Consider the following 18,998-nt stretch of genomic DNA (forward strand, 5'->3'; position numbering starts at 1 on the left):
TTGTTGTAATTTAATAAGTGGGGACACACTGTAAATTTAGTGTTCATAATCTTAGGCTTGTACATAAGTATTGTATATAATAAAGTATATATTTATTGTATTAGGGATTTGTAATAAAACAATTATGGAAATAAAAAAATGTTTTATTTATCCTTTTACATTGTTCCTTTTGTCGCTTAGGGGGAAAAGGGGGGAATCACAATACATCGAGATCAGAATAATGTTATACTCCGATTGTAGTAATAATTTTATTCTACTTTGGATAATTTGTACTTTCTCAAGGCGTTAAAAATAAAATAATTTCTTTCACAAACCAAAAATAACCTCTAAGCGACTAAAACTTCCAACCCTGAAAAGCGAACTCCAAAGTCGCTACTTTAAAATACAATATGCAATATTTGCCTTTTATATCATTTTAACCAAAAAAAAATATTGCATATTATAATTTAGCTTACATTATGGACAGATATCCTACACCATACGAAAATTAGTTTGTTATACATTTGTATAACAATGACATTATCTTTGGAAATTATTAATTGAGACGATACAAGCTTAAAATTTATTCACGAGCCTTGTTATTGATCGACACAGATTATATAAAATTTTAGACCATAGAGAATTTATTTTTGACTGAAAAAACATAATTGTCTATGGTCATCTGACATTTTATTAAACGTAAAAATGTTTGAATATGTTGTGTTTAATGTTTATAGTATGTAGGGGAAATCCTTTATTTCGGAAATTCATAAAAAAAATTCAGAATTATATTATTATGGTACAATAGTATAGTTCATTATTTGTCTGAGCCTCCGTCATTCTTAGTCTATGGATAAATGAAAAGCTATTCATTTTTAACTTATTTTTTATTGAATAAAATTAACTTCAATTCAAATACTAATAAATGAAACTTCAAAAATAATTCTTACATACTCCATTATTACTGTGTCGATTAGTAACAAAACACGGCATCATAAACTTATATTAAAAACAAATCATACATTATGAAATTATCGAAATTTAAATCATCTAATATTACAAGAATATTCATATTATATTTATTATTACTACGATTCAATAATAATCTATGTACACATACATTTATTATTTTTTAGGAATTTTACTATCGTGCGTCTCGTGCGTAACATTGGGAAGCTGAAAGACGCTGCTTGAGCAATACATATATTATTATATTCACATTTTTTCTTCTTGTTGGCTATTTATGTGATTATTTTTATATTTTTATCAGATGTCTATGTGTTGACTACATAATATGATGACACGTCACGCGCGATCTGTAAATGGAAAAATAAATTTAATTTCAACAAAAACATAATGTTTTAGAATTAATGTACTAACAGATAGAATAGGAATAAAAAGATTTATTTTATTACAACAGAGTTAGAAGGTTTGTGTACTTACATGTATATGTATGTTAATGCGAATTTGCGTGTCGTTCATAGTACATATATGTGCGTATCTTGTATATGTGTGTATTTGTGTAGGCGTGTGTACGCGTCGGGCATATAATGTATTTTAATATATATTGTATTATGGATGTTTGTGTTATATTAAATTTTATTTATGCGGGTCTATGCGTGTGTTCATGTACTTGCATGTGCATTATATTATTGTATTGTGGATTGTATAAGGATTAAGGATTCACTAGCGATTATTTTATTGCGTTTATGTGTGCCTTGGCGGCAGAGGGCCGTGGACCGGAATCAGCGGCGTGCATTGGAAGAGGCCTACGTCCAGCTGTGGACAGACAAAGGCTGATAATGATGACGTGTCAAAGTGTGTGTGTTTGTGAATTATTTTATCTATTATCTATACGCGTGTATGAATGAGTGTCTGCGCACACAAGAATTTCTTTATATATTACGTATACGCATGCATGTATGTGTATTATGCCTACTCACCTACAGTCTACATAGAGAGGTATCCCCTAGCGGCGGAACGGCGACGTCCCACGAGATACGCGGCCAACACCACCACCACTAAACCACCGAGCGCACATCCCACGGCGATTGGTACCGCGTCTGGTACGTCACCACCGCCGCAGTCGCGAGCTAGAAACGAATGTACATAATTAATAATGATTAGTTATATATAATACTACGCGCGGTTTCACCTCCGTGGCTCCTGTTGGTCGTAGCGTGATGATATATAGCCCACAACCTTCCTCGATAAATGGGCTATCTAATACCGAAAGAATTTTTCAAATCGGACCAGTAGTTCTCGAGATTAGCGCATTCAAACAAACAAACAAACAAACTCTGCAGCTTCATAATATTAGTATAGATATTATATCTATACAGTATACAAAAGTATACCTGTTTAGGATAAATTGAAAAATATTGCAGGATATATAGGATATGCCGCCGACGTAAGTTAGTATCCTTAATTATTAACCATGAGTTAAATAAAGTAAAACTCAAAGTTTTCGTGTTAAGTTATGCAGAAAAATGATAAAAAAAATTGTCAAATTCAGACTAGAAAGTTTACTGCAAAACAATAAAATTTTATACCAGAAGTGACAAAAATTGACTAGTTATTTCCATATAAATTTATAAAGAATAGTTATTTACAATTACAATACTATAAACAAGAGAAATACAGGAAATTTATAGAGTTATACCGAACCTGCTTATCAGTAACCCTGACGTGATATCGCTCAATAACGTTCATGAATATTTTAATTACATTTCATTTAAATACATCGACTTTTGTACAGAACGATTTTTTACCAAGAGTCAATTTGAAACTGTAAAAAATGTATTCCAAATTACGACAAAATTATTCTAGAAAGCAATATTCACGTATTTTGAATTTTGAAACATTGTTAAAACATTACTGTACTATTTACATATAAATTCTGTGTATGTCCCAAAAATAAGGTTGCAATAAATTTTCCAGATAGAGCAAACTATAGGCTCGATACTTTATTTAATAACTTTTGTAGCAAAAACTATTATAACCTAATTCTTTAATTATTACCTTATAAAAATTAACATACTAAAGTCTACAGGAAAATTGCGAACACGCGCATTCAATAATTGCTATTAGCTAATAATTTGCAATCGTAAATATTTAGCGAGATAGCCGGCTATCAAGGTCAGATGTCAATGTAGTACACACCAAGTTATCTATTTATTACTAATTCTGTATTTATAGAGTGAAATTTTATAAGAGGAATCGCAAATGTATTTCTAATTTAAATAACAGTTAATTTTCCAACAACCAGGAATTAGGGTGCTTTTCCACCAATAATGTGCGAGGATGTGTATTGTGTAGTGAAGAATGTGTTTGTAAATAACACTTCAATGCTAAATGAAGCGACATGATTGGCTGTTTATAAACACATTCCTCGCTACACATCCTGAAAAAGTAACCTTAGCCTTGTTTAATCCCTTCTTGAATTAGAAAGTAGCAATACTTTCCAATTATAACTCAAAAAACAATACCGTGCCGTCATTGACAGTTACCATTAGTAAGAATCGACTAAGCTATTTGTTCATATAAATCAGGTATAATATTGAGCCCAAAGTTTTCCCTTGCAGAACTCCAAAATCCACTATTCGTTGTAGTCATACTAGAGTAAATTTTAACGCTTTCCATTTTCCATCCAGTAAGATAATTTTTGCAATACTTTATAATGAAACATCGAATTTCTATTTTTCCCATTTTGGAAAGGTAAATGGGATAAAGACAGTATCAAAAGCTTTCGTTAGGTCGAAAAATATTGTTAAGCGCTTCTATTCTTCTTCTATGCATATAATTACAAAATTTACGTAGTCATGAGCATCGTCATTAGAAGACACTTTGCCTACCTTGAAAAACATGGTTGTTGTTTTCGAATTACCCGATTGGGCCAGTATTAATTGTACCGTCAATTTTTTTGGGGTATCAATATATCTATATATTATATATAGACAATAGACATCCTTTCTTAAGTTGGAAAACAATGTTGCTGAGGGAATATAGTTGTTATTATCATTAACAGTAACTCACCTGCGCTGAAGGCAGCATCATGAGCGCTGCGGAAGGCCTCCTCCTGCAGCTGGCTGACTGTCAATGTAGCAACCACGCTAGTTGTCTCCGCGGTCATGTTGAGGTGTGCGGCGGGCGCGCAGCGGTACGAAGTGGCTACTGGTGTACGCCATTCGGCACCGTGCCATAGTTCCACTGGCTCTTTGAACGCTGGAAACGAGATGACAGGCTTCAGAAAACAATAAGATTAAGTGTTTACACTGGATAAACGAGATTTGATCGTGTAGTACCAGATAAAAATGTAAACAATGCACTAAGTAGGTTTCACGATAAGAGACATGAAGTAATTTTACATCATGTCAATCTTTCCAAGTTGCCTTCTGTGAAAATAGTCTGCTTCAATTAACTTCCGATTCGAACAAGACCTTTATTCCACAAGTACAGCATCTACACCAAGAAAGTTCCCTACCCGAATAGCATCATACTCACATGCGTTATTAAACACGTCGGGCACCAGAGACACATTGAGGTTCTGCATCGCATACATTCTGGTGGTCGTGTTGAGAGCGAACACTAGCAGCATGGAGTTGCTGCCGTTGCCGCCTTCTACCGGCCAGCTGAGCTGCAGCCATTGGGTCTCGTTGCCGCAGCTGCCGTTCACAGTGGCGTTCACCGGCACGTTCAGTAGCACGTGGTCTGTCGTGTCTGTAAGGGAATGAACGGTGAGAAAATATCGAGAAGAGGATTCTTAATTCTTATTAAATAATGTTTTTATAACAATGCGTTTTATATAAAGGATGGTCAAGGGAAGAACTAAGAAATAGAATGGATTAGATAAGAATGGTATTTCACTTAAAGTATACAATTATATCAGGTAAATGACACAAAATTCTGGCTCATAAATAACTAAATCTTACATAATATGATTTTATCCTGTGTTTTTCAATCGGGGAATAGTCTCATATTAAAACAGCGTTTAATAAAAATCTATAATTTTCTCCCAATGTGGTCCACGGACGGACAGGGCTAGCTGCGATTTCATAAAAAGTTTTAATAAACAGACAAAGGAATGCATCTTATTTGATATATTACTCGCGTGTCACTGACCTTTATTCAACCAATTGCAATATAAACAAGGTACGTTTTGGCATTGAGAAAATTTTGTATGAACGTTAATATTATTTATTGTTTGTCTGCCTATTTAAAATAAATAAATATAGAACTGTCAGTTTATATCCATCCATTATCACACGCCAACATAAATAACGTGACGGTATAATGAGCTGCGCGTGCGCACAACTGCAATGAAAAAACGTACGCTATACATTGATTTTGTAATTAATTGCCAACTGAACGATAATATTGTTCAATATATTCAGTAATAATAAGTAAGGAACATAATATACCGATAGTAAACAAAACATAGTAGCTATAGACATGAAGAAAGTAGAAATCTAGATAGACGATGCGCGTGCGCCACTTTTTAACGTTGACTCCAGAGCCTTACATTAACAGCAGGGGAATTACATGATTTCACCTTTGTATATTTGTTCCATTCTGAAGTCAATAATACTACTACTTTGGAAATTCAACCAAGGCGGCAAATCTCTCAAATATTTACTATCTCTAAACTCTCAATCTAAATTAGCCAACTACACAGAAGACATCTTAGTTAAGGAGTATGCAAACAAACAAACATACACCATATTCCATCAACCACTTACTTAATGTGTTCATGAAATGATAGACCCATACAACCATAAATACGGCCGAAGACCGAAAACTTGCTCAAAAATCATATAATATAGTGTCTAATACCTTTCAATTGCCGATAGATTAAAGTAAGGTTTTTATATAATACTATAACGAATCTACTTTAAAATCGTAAAGCAATAGTTACCACGACCCAATTTTTATTCTGAAAAGAACAATCGTGAAAGAATAAAGTCTAGGTACATTAACTGTTATGAAATTGAGTCATAACTTGCACAAATCGACGGAGTCACGCGCTCACACTGACCTTGCTTCAAAACCAGTTACTTATAATATTTTAATGCAATTATATAAGATATACTGCATAAGGAAACGATTTTCACTATGAGTTCATCTTATAAGCTGTCTATATTCTTTGTTAATTTCGTTGTACCAGTTTGACAGCTAATTATAAATATATTTTCTCGTCCTCCCAGAGGCTAGTACGATCGCCCGTGCGTCTGTTCTCACCGATCGTGTCGATCTATAAATAAAAATCATTCCTATTTTGTATGATGATTTAGAATATCTCTTAATTTTTAAAAGTAAAACTTGATACATATAATTAAGTTTAAATGGGGAATTAGTAATATTTTCTGGCCTAATTATATTTCGGGTGAACGTTTGATATTTCACGCAAAATTTCACCAATTCCAATGACTTTATTGTGGGTTATAACTACATAATATTATAACATGACATTTTTATACAAGGACAAAGAAATCCAAGATGCGGGCTAACCTGGGGCCTTAGACAAACGTACGTAACGCCATGGAATAGAAACTGCTAACGCTAATTATTGACATAAGCTCATGACATTTTGGTAATGGTTCGATCACACTACCAACGACGCAGACGACCACGACCAAAGTTCCAATCTTGCCGAAATTTGTTCAAAATCAATATTAAAATCTCCCGTCATTCTGGTACTCAGGAATAAAAAAATTCGAGGTCAATTAATAAAAAGAAATAGGGTTTTTTGCGATTTTCGCCGAGACGGTAAGTTTATCATACAATCACCTGAACCAAAATTGTATATAATCTAATTATCTATAAAAAAGGTTAAATACATTTTTTTCTAGGAGCCACCGTTTCTATGAAAAACCTGTTTGTTTATCCATTGATCTCAAAATTTTTTTTTCCAAACACCAATACGACAGGAAATTCTTAAATTTCAATTTTAATTGTGTTTTGCACAATTTTATTTAATTGCGACTGGATGAAAATTTTGTTCGTGGTCGTCGTTGTCGTTGGTAGGGTGACCGAATCCTTATGCAAAACATCATACGCTTATGTCAATTTCTATCGATAGCGTATTCTATTCCTTGGCGTTTTGCCGTTTGGCTAAGGCCCCTTTACTAGTATAATTAAACGAAGTATGGTAGACATGGAATGCACTTACGAATCGAAAGAATTCTCAACTATCCTCGCTGTATTAATTTCTATAACCAGTTTAACAGACAATATTCAAGTCGGTATTGTGAGTGTAAAATACTAATTTTTGGGGGTTATTTCAGAAAAAAATATGCATAATTTCCTTATCGTATTTAAATAAGATCTGGTTATAAATTTTCAAACTGGTTGAGCGCGTTTCGCGATACTTTATCAGCAATTGAATGGATTTCGAAAAATTAAGAATCCACACTGAATATATTATTTTGCGGATATAATATTACACGTGCAGTTTTGTAGTATTTTAATATTTGTGCCGTGCTTTGTCCTTTTTTTAATAATGCGATTTTTAAACAACGTATGTATTTGTTCATATTTGTTTGTATCGTTCGCTGTACTTAAATCGTTAAATAAATAATTAATATGCAAGTAAATATTAAATATTTACTTGCAGAGAAATTTCAAGAAACGCTATCAGTTCTAGTCTATGCTAGGCAATACTAAAATTAAATAAACTAAACCTAATATGGCAACAATATACTTAACCTTTTTTCTCAAACGATAAAAAACATCAATAATTAACACTCTATATTTTCCCAGTGCACAATGTGGATTGAACCTGTAACTTCTGAAGCGAGACAGGGTCATTAACCACTGCGCCAAAGCGATCGTCATACAATATTATAAACAGAATCAATACGAAGAATATTTGGATTAAAATTTTAGAAGTAATTATTATAACAGATCGTCTAAATTAATGCAATCCGTCTATTTATTTTCCAATAGCTTAACCATACAAAGAAAGTATTGTTTTATTTTAAGCGGGTTTTAAGCTTTTAATCTCATTATCCCACTTATGTTCAATTGAACGGAATAACTTAGAATTCAAGGAAGTTTAGATTTCGTTCCTATAGTTAGGTACATTGTTTTAAAACTTATTTTAAATCTCATTAAATATAATTAACTTTTATATTAAAAAATTTTAAATATTGATTTAGAAAACATATATATTATATTTAGATTCTTTGAGAAATATCAAGATTTCACATTCGCCAAATTAACTACAATAATAACTGCAGCATGATGCAACCAAATACCTACTGATGTGCCAAGAGTAAGTCTTACAAAAATTTCACAAACATTTATTGCAACTCAATAACTTCCTAATAAATTACATAATAGATAGTTTAAATTTGATGAAAATAGATTAAAAGGATGTCCGCATTAAGTACTAGATTTGAAAGTGAAAGTTTATGTTCTGCAAAATGAACGACAGAAAATTCTGGTAGGATCTAATAAAAAAAAATAAACTACGAATTAACAATTTCCGTCGATTTTTTTCCCGAACACTTTTATAGTTTTCACCATCAAACGTAAGAAACGTCACATGAAAGCAAAAAATATACACACATACAAAATATATTCATATCTAAGAGTACCACGACCCCGATACGACAAATAAAAAAACAAAAAATCCCAACTAATAATAATATACGGGCATTTCTCCGCAACTCGACGTCAAGCGCCTATTTTGCGTGAAAAAAAAATCCCAAATAAACACGCACAAAAATTAGAGTTTAAACATTTATTTACAAATTGGAAACTAAAATATAAACAATCCCAATAAAACTCAAATCTGCTAAAAGGAAAAACACGAATGCAAATAAAAACGCAAACAGATATTGAAACTGAACACGATTTTATCAAAACGAGAGCATAACTAATACACGACTCTTAAAAAACCTATTTATTGTAACAATGAAATTTTATTAGTAGGTAGGTACATTTTTATACAAAAACCGTTATATTATTGACGAGTAGAATCTAGAATTTAGCAGACTAACGACCCGGAAATCCCACGGGAACTATGTGCTTTTTCCTTTCGAAATGCGGGCAAAGCCTCGGGTGAAAAGCTAATATTAAATAATTAATTCATGTTATTTAATTTTTCTATACACGCGATATAAATACCTAATTATTGTTATTGTATTTAAAAATATCAATGTTTACTGATAAGGACGCTTTTAACAGCTGTAAGAAAAAATGAAAAGTACCAGAGTATTATTAGTTACTAGCGGTCCGCCCCGGCCGCGGCATGTACCCCGGCCCGGTACCCGGCCCGTGGTACATGTTTTTGTTTTCTATCCATAAGAACCATCCTCGTACTTCAAGGAATATTATAAAAAAAGAATTATCGAAATCGGTCCACCCGTTCACGCGTGATGCGTTTATAATTAGTATAGATATTAAATATGTAATAAAAAACTTTATACAATTTTTAAATCGCACAAAAATGAAGTTAACATTACATACCAACATAATATCAGGAAAAAATACCATCGCTGTAGAGGACAAACAGAATCTATATTTAAATGAATGTCCATCCATATTTACCGTTTCCTCAACTTACAATTTTTATGTTGTGAAATGTCGAATGTATGTTTAATCGCGATACGTGCAAAACGCAGGCTGGAGTCATTCAACTTACGTTGTTTTGCTTTAAGTATACCGTGTACCTGTACTTATTTAGTTATTGAATAGAATTTCATGTACATTCGTATACGTAAATAACGTTTCCACATCTCTACTGGGATAGAACAATGAAAATCGCAATAAACTTTATATATCATCATCATCATCATGAGCCCTACGTGAACGTTCCCACTGCTGGTACACGGGCCTTCTATGAGGGTACTGGCCATCACCCTGGCCAAGTAATAAATTATGAATATATGTAGTGCATATATCCCCTTATTGAGCTCTCAATAAGATTATGCTTTACAAACAAAATCAATATTATCGTCTTCCGATAGTTACCTATCAGTTATCACATATAATCATCAGTTTCCTGATACTCAGTGAAACCCGCATGGTGAGTCACATCTCCGTATGCAGTATGTACCTATGTAGGTTAGAAACTGACCGGTGCCTGCCAAATACCGTACGTAGGTACTGTGAAATTCGCAAAAACAGGTCTCTCTTTTATCCTTGCTCTAGTTTTGAGATACGCGACAAATATGTAGTTTTGATTTTAGCTGCATATGTTCAAATTCCTAAATTCTGGATGTGTTCTGTTCAGTTCATCTGTTAATAGAAGTCAACATTCAAAATGAATAAAAATAAGTATAAAAAAGCCTCAATTCAAGCCTATCCGTGACTACCTATCAACCAGTTGTAAAAACAAGGGAATAAACATAATATGTATTTAATAAGTTTATTAAAAAAACTATACATAATTTAATAATGATTTTATTTCCGAACATGGGATAAAACAGCACTAAAGTATCGTGACCTTTGCGTTGTGAGGGTGGGTAGATGAACTTATCATCCGTTTCATTGATTTTTCTTTACGAGCAAGTTACTGATCAAGTCATCAGTAGGTCTACCATGAGTTTACGCATACGATACTCGCTAGCGATTGTAGTAAACGGTTTGTATGAAATTTCGTACAGCGCCCCTAGTGTGCCGTAGCGGAACTAAAAAGCCTACCATGAGGTGCAATAGTATACTACAGTAGATAACGTATTAGTAAACTATACTACACTAGCTGTATTAACCATACAATTTTTGCATCATGAGTTCTAATTTTGACATATGTCATAGATACGTCATTCACGGTAAATAGGAACTATATACGTTTACTATTGTAGTTACGTCGACGATTTAACTATGTCAACTCATGGTAGGGGTACTGTACCCTACTGGACAAACTTTTAAACCTCTCAACTATACCTTCTAAAATATAAATGAAGAGATTGTTTGAACGCGTAACTACTGAACCGTTTTCAAAAAAATATTTCATCGGGTATACGTAGGTACGTGCTCCCCGAGTTCGATCGGTATAATCCCTACTAATCCCTACTAATATTATAAATGCGAAAGTACCTCTGTCTGTCTGTCTGTCTGTTACGCTTTCCCGCTTAAACCTCTCAACCGATTTTGATGAAATTTGGCACAGACAATTTAGACCCTAGAAAGAACATAGACTAGGTACCTTTTATTGCGAAATATATACCACGGGCGAAGCCGGGGCGGAGCGCTAGTCTACTTATATATTATGACCGCTAGAAGACGATAAAACCTAACCCTTACATTATAAACACCGATATTATTGTACCAAAGAGATGTTCAAAAAAATATTTCAATTAAAACAATCCTAACACACTTCCTACAACTCCTTGAACGTTACACTTCAATTATCAACTGTACAAAATACAAATCGTGATTATATCCATATATTTAGCCAATGTTTGAACAAGGCGGCTATCGCACGTCTCGCCGATAAGTCACATCGAATACATGATAAAACTCAAAACAAACACAAATGCACGAGTCTGATATACATTTTCTTACTAAATCTACATACTTGCCTACTTAATCTATAAATAAGTAAAGAGTGCATGTTCAGTTTTTCGCTAAGGTCACTAATCCTCTTCTATCCTAGATCCTAAACTGATCTATCTCTTAATTGGAATTGCAGAATTGGAGGAATTCATTAATTTAGAAAAACAACTTTTAGTCGAAACAAAAAAAAGATTTCCAAACCGCTCACGAAAAGCTATTTAAATCTAATAATCAGTTACTTGATTATACGACACACATAAGAATAACAATTTTATAATATTACATAGTGTCACATTGTTATGAAATTGATTATCATTGACGCCCCTCGAAATGATACCACTACAATGTTAGTAACTATTCATAAGCAAAAACGTGGAAACTTAAAAACGCATTTTAATTTCTAAACATAGGAAAATGAAAATCTTAATATGTAATCTATACTAATATAATAAAGCTAAAGAGTTTGTTTGTTTGAACACGCTAATCTCAGGAACTAATGGTCCAATTTGAAAGATTATTTCGGTGTTAGATAGCTCATTTATAGGGGAAGGCTATTATAGGCTATATTATAACACGGGTGAAACCGCGCGGCGCAGCTAGTAGACAATACACATGCTTATACAAATCTTCAGAATCATAACATGAAAATATATATCCAATATAAATTACTAGAGGATTGAACCTACTAGAACCAGATATTTTAAATTAAAACATAATAATATTTTTCTAAAACTTAAATTCCAAGATTAAATTAAACAATCCTAGGTTATAAGGTCTAATTTCTAGACCTTAAACATTCTTAAGAAAACTTTCCAATTCATAGTACATTGTTTATTTTTAGTAAATATTACATTAACATTAACACCTAACTATTGATAATCCTTGATTATTAATTATCAACTACACAATTATCATTCTCACATCACTACTAAACAATACGCCCATCTTTGTGATATTGGAATGACGTTAAATAGAAAAACTGAACAATACTTCTCTGTTCCGCAAGCTCTGATAATATATTCCTTGAAATTAATATTACTTATCTCTAGATAAATATAACTAATGCTATGCAAATAAATGTTATTTCGCTACAACCTACAATGCTATTGATACTACAAAAGCTAAAGCTTGTTGGAATATGTGTTTTCAAATGACGGGAAAAATATATATTTGCAAGTATGGATGTTTTCTTCTATGAAAACCTATTTAATATTATATCATTGGGGATGTTATTAAACTAGCTATCATATTATAGTTTTTTAGACAATATATAAAGAAGATACATATTATGTTGAAGAGTTTAATAATATACAACTTCAACAAGCCAATGCATAATATTAAATTTTTAAAAACAATGAAATAAAAGTACAGCCCATTCTAATCTAATTGCTCATTAACAAAAATGAACAATTTTATTAAAGCTGATAACATTGTGAAAGTAAATAGCAATAATTCATTAAAAATAATTTATTGTCTGGCTCAATAAATAAATACTTGTACTTGTTTATGTACTTTCTTTACTGACTTTGTTCAACAACAAAGAATAACTAATACAGACATAATATCATGTTACAAATAGCATTATACAGGGTCTGGTAAATAATCTGTGGTCACATAAGTAACATTGCCTGTTATTATGTGATTAAGAAAAATGTCTGCATCTTGAATTATGGCCTTGAGCTTTTAAATAGGGCTTGAGTATAAATAATAGAATATATCTTTACATAAATGTACACACACACCTTTACTTTAGGTGTCAATGTCTTATATCATACTAGCGGTCCGCCCCGGCATCGCCCGTGGTACATATTTCGCAATAAAAGGTAGCCTATGTTCTTTCTCAGAGTCTAAAGATTGTCTGTGCCAAATATCATCAAAATCGGTCCAGTAGTTTATGCGTGAAAACCATAGATACATACAAACCTTTCCTCTTTATAATATTAGTATAGATTATACCTATAGGTATATATTACCTAATACCTAAACTGAGTAAATCTGGAGTGTCCCTTCGTCCAGCATACTCACCATGGAATCCTGATATTTCATGAATGTCAAAAAACTGTTCTGAAATAGTGCTAAATAGTGCCCAAAGAAAAAAAATAGTGCTCTTGTACTTGCGAAGTTATAGCCATAGTTCGATGAGTATGCTGGACGAAGGTTTCGCCCAGCATACTCACCTCCGTCCGGAGAATCTGTATACGCTTCAAACATAATTCATACTTCAAAAAATAGTTCCCAAATAGTGCCAAACGGTGCCCAAAAAGAAAAAACAGTGCTCGAATAACTTCGGAGTTACAGGCTTCGTTCAGTGAGTATGCTGGGCGTAGGTTCTACGCCCAGCATACTCACCTCAGTGCGCGAATATCGAACGAGCTATAGGTACAATTTACGTCTCAAAAAATTGTGCTTGAAATAGTGCCCAATATCAGTCCAATTTTTGCTTGACTTTTGACCTAGAAAACCATTAAATTTTATTGTAAACTTCTACATACATTACATTGAGTACAGTCGAATACAATATTATTAACTTTCTTTCTAACAATTTTTGTCTTGTGTAAATTATTAATTGTCTATGTAAGGGAGTATTTACTTTAGAATCGCAATATTATTAATTACACATTATTTTAATAATACTTTATAATAATATGATTAAGCCTTCGCTCGTCGCATGGGACCCCGGTAGCTAGGAACAATGATTTTATATATTTTGTCTAGATCACGGCGCTTGAAGGATTAAGATATCAAATGAAGTAAATCATGCATGAAAAATAAAGTTGCTGTTATTAATGCTTACATTACAACTGACAAAATTATTCAAAATAATCATTTTCCGGATCAAGGACGGTACCACAACGTTTACGGAATTGACCTGTATTCCTCATGTGATAAAGTTCAATATAGTGTGGCAGTAATGGATGCGTACGGTCAATAGGTATGGGGCTTACGACGCGCGGCGCCCGCGACGCAAATGAATATGTTTATGTTTAAATACTAGATGGCGCTGCCCTAACATCTTACGATTATTAGACAAGACTGATCTGTATTTTGAAGGTGATAAGGGTCCATTTTGTGTCACAAAGCAATCGAAACGAACAAGCGCTTCTCAGTTTCTTTGTTTGTTTACTTCATCGCACATCATTATAATAACGCCGGCTTTTGAGTTTGACTACATAGTGGGTTGCAAAACCAAACAATGTGTTGGTGATGTCATTATTTACCTATATAAAATTGTGTATCTAGTACGTAATCAATATAGGAGCTGCACCCAAATCAGTAAGTATATTTCAATTTATAATAGTGGCATTTAACTAAATTGATTTTACACTCATTCATTAATTGCACTGTAAAACTAGGTAGCAAGCGAGTTGTTTTTTACAAAAACGTTCATTTTTTCGTTGAATATGACACTGTACACTTAAAATTAAGGACCTGTTTGTTCTCCGCTTATGGACAAACATGGATTTTGGTTTGCGATAGCATTAACTTGGCACCTGGTTCCTAAGATCATGTATTTACTTTTACTTGGGTTTAAAACAAGGCAGTTAGTTTTTGACCATGATACAATATTACTTAGATCTTCTTGAAACTTTGTCAAGGCAACATCCATCTCACTCACTTTAAAAGAAATGTATAATTGTAATTGTGTGTAGTATTGTAATAAATCTTTTAAATACATCTGTCTTTGTTATTTTAATGCATTTTCAAAATCGATTGGCATTTCTTTGTAAACCATTGAATATATCTTAATATAGAGAGAAGAGACGGCTGTTCAGACAAACACACAATGCAATGAAGTAATAGACTTCATTTACGCTTAAAGTTTCATTCATTTATTATTATTTATAAAATATATAATAATGCATTTAATCGAAAGTTTTTGCCATGTGAGAAAATACCATAATTATTTCCAATAACATGAAGTCTACAATTAGAAAGTTTAATATTTTTGTCCAAAAACATGTGTCGACGACTGTACCCCATTTTACGTTAGTATGTAGAAGTTTACATTAAAATTTAATGGTTTTCTAAGTCAAAAGTCAAGCAAAAATTGGACTGATATTGGGCACTATTTCAAGCACAATTTTTTGAGACGTAAATTATACCTATAGCTCGTTCGATATTCGCGCACTGAGGTGAGTATGCTGGGCGTAGAACCTACGCCCAGCATACTCACTGAACGAAGCCTATAACTCCGAAGTTATTCGAGCACTGTTTTTTCTTTTTGGGCACCGTTTGGCACTATTTGGGAACTATTTTTTGAAGTATGAATTATGTTTGAAGCGTATACAGATTCTCCGGACGGAGGTGAGTATGCTGGGCGAAACCTTCGTCCAGCATACTCATCGAACTATGGCTATAACTTCGCAAGTGCAAGAGCACTATTTTTTTCCTTTGGGCACTATTTAGCACTATTTCAGAACAGTTTTTTGACATTCATGAAATATCAGGATTCCATGGTGAGTATGCTGGACGAAGGGACACAATCTGGAGAGGAAGAACCATTACTCCACATTGAATTTGGCATTATAACATCAAGGAAGACATAATCTGTGTCTGTCTGTCTATGAGTTAAAATGAATCTCATAAACATTAGAACAGATTTATATGGCATCACCAATAGTATAAATACATGGATTATTGAACCAAATCATAAATTAATATAAATTCCTACTGATTGGCTTTGTTATCAAAAATCAGTTTACTATATTGGATAACAATATAGTTATTGAGACATGGATAGATCTCCATATACATATCTAATATACATGGAGATATTTTATTCATTCCAAACATAGCACAGTTTCATATACTTAAATATTTAAAAGCAGTGTGAATTTCATTGAGTTATTTTGATAAAAATAAATCTTGTTAATCATTGCTGATATTATGTTGTAAAAAAAACTTTCACAATGTCACTTATAACACAATATAGCCAATAAAATATAGAGTATTACTAATTAAAAGCATAATACAATAAACTAACCCTGACTTAGTTTAATATAATATACAATGTCTAGTTTTTTATTTCATTTCAAAACAATCTCATGAAATACCAATCAAAGTAATTTTTTTTTTCTAATCACAAATATAACCTTGAGTTTGGAATCACTACATAGTATAAAACAAAGTCGCTTTTTCTGTCCCTATGTCCCTTTGTATGCTTAAATCTTTAAAACTACGCAACTGATTTGGATGTAGTTTTTTTTAATAGATAGAGTGATTCAAGAGGAAGGTTTTGGTAAATAATTTATTAGGTTTTAGTCAAAGCAGGCGAAGCCGCGGGCGGTAAGCTAGTGATTTTATAAGAAAGAAATTAGACATCTGCAAAAATGTTTATCTTATTGGAATTGGTAATGAAGTAAAATAACTGAATTTTAATATTTTTAATAGTCTATTGTGCAACAATGAAAGTGTGAATTATAATGCTAACACAGCTGTGGGATCGGAGTTTCACAAAGTATCTATTGTCATTTTATATTCTGTATTTGATAAGTTGCAGTTATTATTTGTATATCACTGAATAACTATTTTATTTTAAATTTAATTATAAATATTATACTTTATTAATACTATGTTTCAAGTCCTTTTTCAAGTTCTTCATCATTTTGCATATACTTAAAGGGTAGTCCCTACCTATTGAGAATATTTAATATGATTAAATAAGAAATATTTTTTCTACAATCAGCATTATTGGAAGTCATTTGAATCTGCTCATATGTATTGAAAGATATGCATGTTTTAGAAAACAAGATTGACGAATCAACATATTTAAACATCCTATTTATGATGTCATAGATAATAATCACTTTAACTTTCTCTTAGACATTCTTAACCACAACCAAGTATAACAAATAAAGAGAACTTACTGCTGTTCTCCTTTGTGTAGGTGACATTCAACTGTGCAGCAAATTGGACAACAATGCATGTGACGTTGGTTGCCTTGTCGACGTACGACCACTTGCCGGGCTGCGGAGGAGGCAGGGGTTTAGGCGCTGGGGTTGGAGTGGGCGCCGGAGCAGGAGTGGGCGCAGGAGCTGGAGTGGGCGCAGGAGCTGGAGTGGGCTTGGGGGTAGGAGCAGCAGTTGTGGACGACGTCGTCGTGGGCGCAGGCGTTGTGGTCGTACTTGTCGTCGTTGGCTCAGATGGCACAGTAGTCGGTTCTTCTGATGTCGGCTCCTCTGACGGCTTCACATCTATCAAGCTCGCCGGCGCACTTGATAGAGAGGAAGGCACGTCGATCAGTACAGTCTTTTCTGTCGCCACATCGCCGCTGCCTGCAATTAGATCGTAATGTTTAACGCTAATTCTAGCATCTATTGCACGAAACGTTCATTGTGTACAACGCAAAAAAATGACAATCGCTAGTAACATGATAAGTACCTAACAAAGAAAACGAAAAGTAGGTATTTAGAACTTACCGAAAACAGCTATGCTACATAACACAGCGGCAAATAAATAAAACCTAAGTTGTGACATTGTTGAGGTAAACGTTATTAGCACTTATTCAGGTAAAAAATCTCACAAATACGTTGCAGCTTCAAAATAATAGTTCTCTCGCTGTCCACTTCACTTTACAAAATGAGTGAGATTTGTTAAATTTGACATTTGAAAAAATGGCAGACAGTTCTTTCCAGATACGTCATGTCAAAAGCGAGTGTTGCCACTGTAATATTATTCTCGTAAATCGCATTCACGAATACACTGAACGCACTATTTCTATATTTTTTTTTTCTGTTACAGAAATTAGAATACTGTAAATTACATAATACGTAATATTCATTATTACCCTGGTTGCGGCAAAAACAGGGAAAGGTTTAGTTTAAAAAAAAAACTAAGTAAAAAGAAGTATTCTGATACCTACTAAAAAACTAGGTACAATAGATTTTTTCCATCTTAATGGAGCCTATTTATAAAGGAAAGTGTAGAATGAAAATATAATAACTCTAAATAAAACGAAATGATCACGGTAAAGTAATTTAATAAATTAATATTAATTTTATACTAAATGATAGTTAAAATATTTATCTTTTGCGGGTAGGTTGTGATTTAAACAAATTTTATATTTAGACTTAAACTTTATTGAACTCTAACAAAAACATTTTTTTGTAGTAAATACTCTCAATAGTAAATAGAATAATAATTTTCAATAACAATTACAATTGTTTTCAAATACACCATTCATTTAGATATTACTTCATAAGCTTTTGATTAAAAAATCTCAATTTTAATATTCGAATGAAAGGTACCATATTACAGTAGCTTAATTACAAACTTTACTGACTTTAATCTAGTCAAAACTCTAGTTAAACTTACTGACAATCAATGTATAACAAAAATGTCCCGGCAGACGAACAGAGAACAAACGAATATAAATCATAGTATTTTTAGGTGAATTTCGTATAGCAAGTAGGATATTCTTACTGTATTCCTTCTGTAGGTAGACAACTATTTTAATGTTAAAGTTTAATTTATAATCATACTAGAAAAACCCGCATAGTTCCCGTTCCCGAGGAATT

The 18,998-nt window shown here is 32.8% G+C and overlaps 1 protein-coding gene across 1 annotated transcript; it reads right to left on the reverse strand.

Moving 5' to 3' along the window:
• Positions 1-127: 127 nt before the first annotated feature.
• Positions 128-18,093, reverse strand: LOC123705934 (lysosome-associated membrane glycoprotein 1-like). Its single transcript, XM_045655050.1, has 6 exons — positions 17,901-18,093; positions 17,349-17,756; positions 4,483-4,698; positions 4,015-4,203; positions 1,923-2,072; positions 128-1,295 (listed from the first exon to the last, which is right to left on the reverse strand). Exons 1-5 carry the CDS (start codon positions 17,956-17,958, stop codon positions 1,930-1,932), a joined length of 1,014 nt encoding a protein of 337 aa, XP_045511006.1. The 5' UTR covers positions 17,959-18,093; the 3' UTR covers positions 128-1,295; positions 1,923-1,929.
• Positions 18,094-18,998: the final 905 nt, after the last annotated feature.

Source organism: Colias croceus, chromosome 3 (assembly GCF_905220415.1).
Source record: "Colias croceus chromosome 3, ilColCroc2.1".
In the NCBI taxonomy this organism is placed as follows: Eukaryota; Metazoa; Arthropoda; class Insecta; order Lepidoptera; family Pieridae; genus Colias; species Colias croceus.

Bases quoted from the DNA above. Each gene is read 5' to 3' on its own strand.
- LOC123705934 (XM_045655050.1), bottom strand. From the start codon at position 17,958: ATGTCACAACTTAGGTTTTATTTATTTGCCGCTGTGTTATGTAGCATA. The intron at 4,699-17,348 runs GTAAGTTCTCTT...ATTCCCTTACAG, and splicing joins CTACACAAAGGAGAACAGCA to ACACGACAGACCACGTGCTA. The intron at 2,073-4,014 runs GTGAGTTACTGT...ATTCGTTTCTAG, and splicing joins TGATGCTGCCTTCAGCGCAG to CTCGCGACTGCGGCGGTGGT.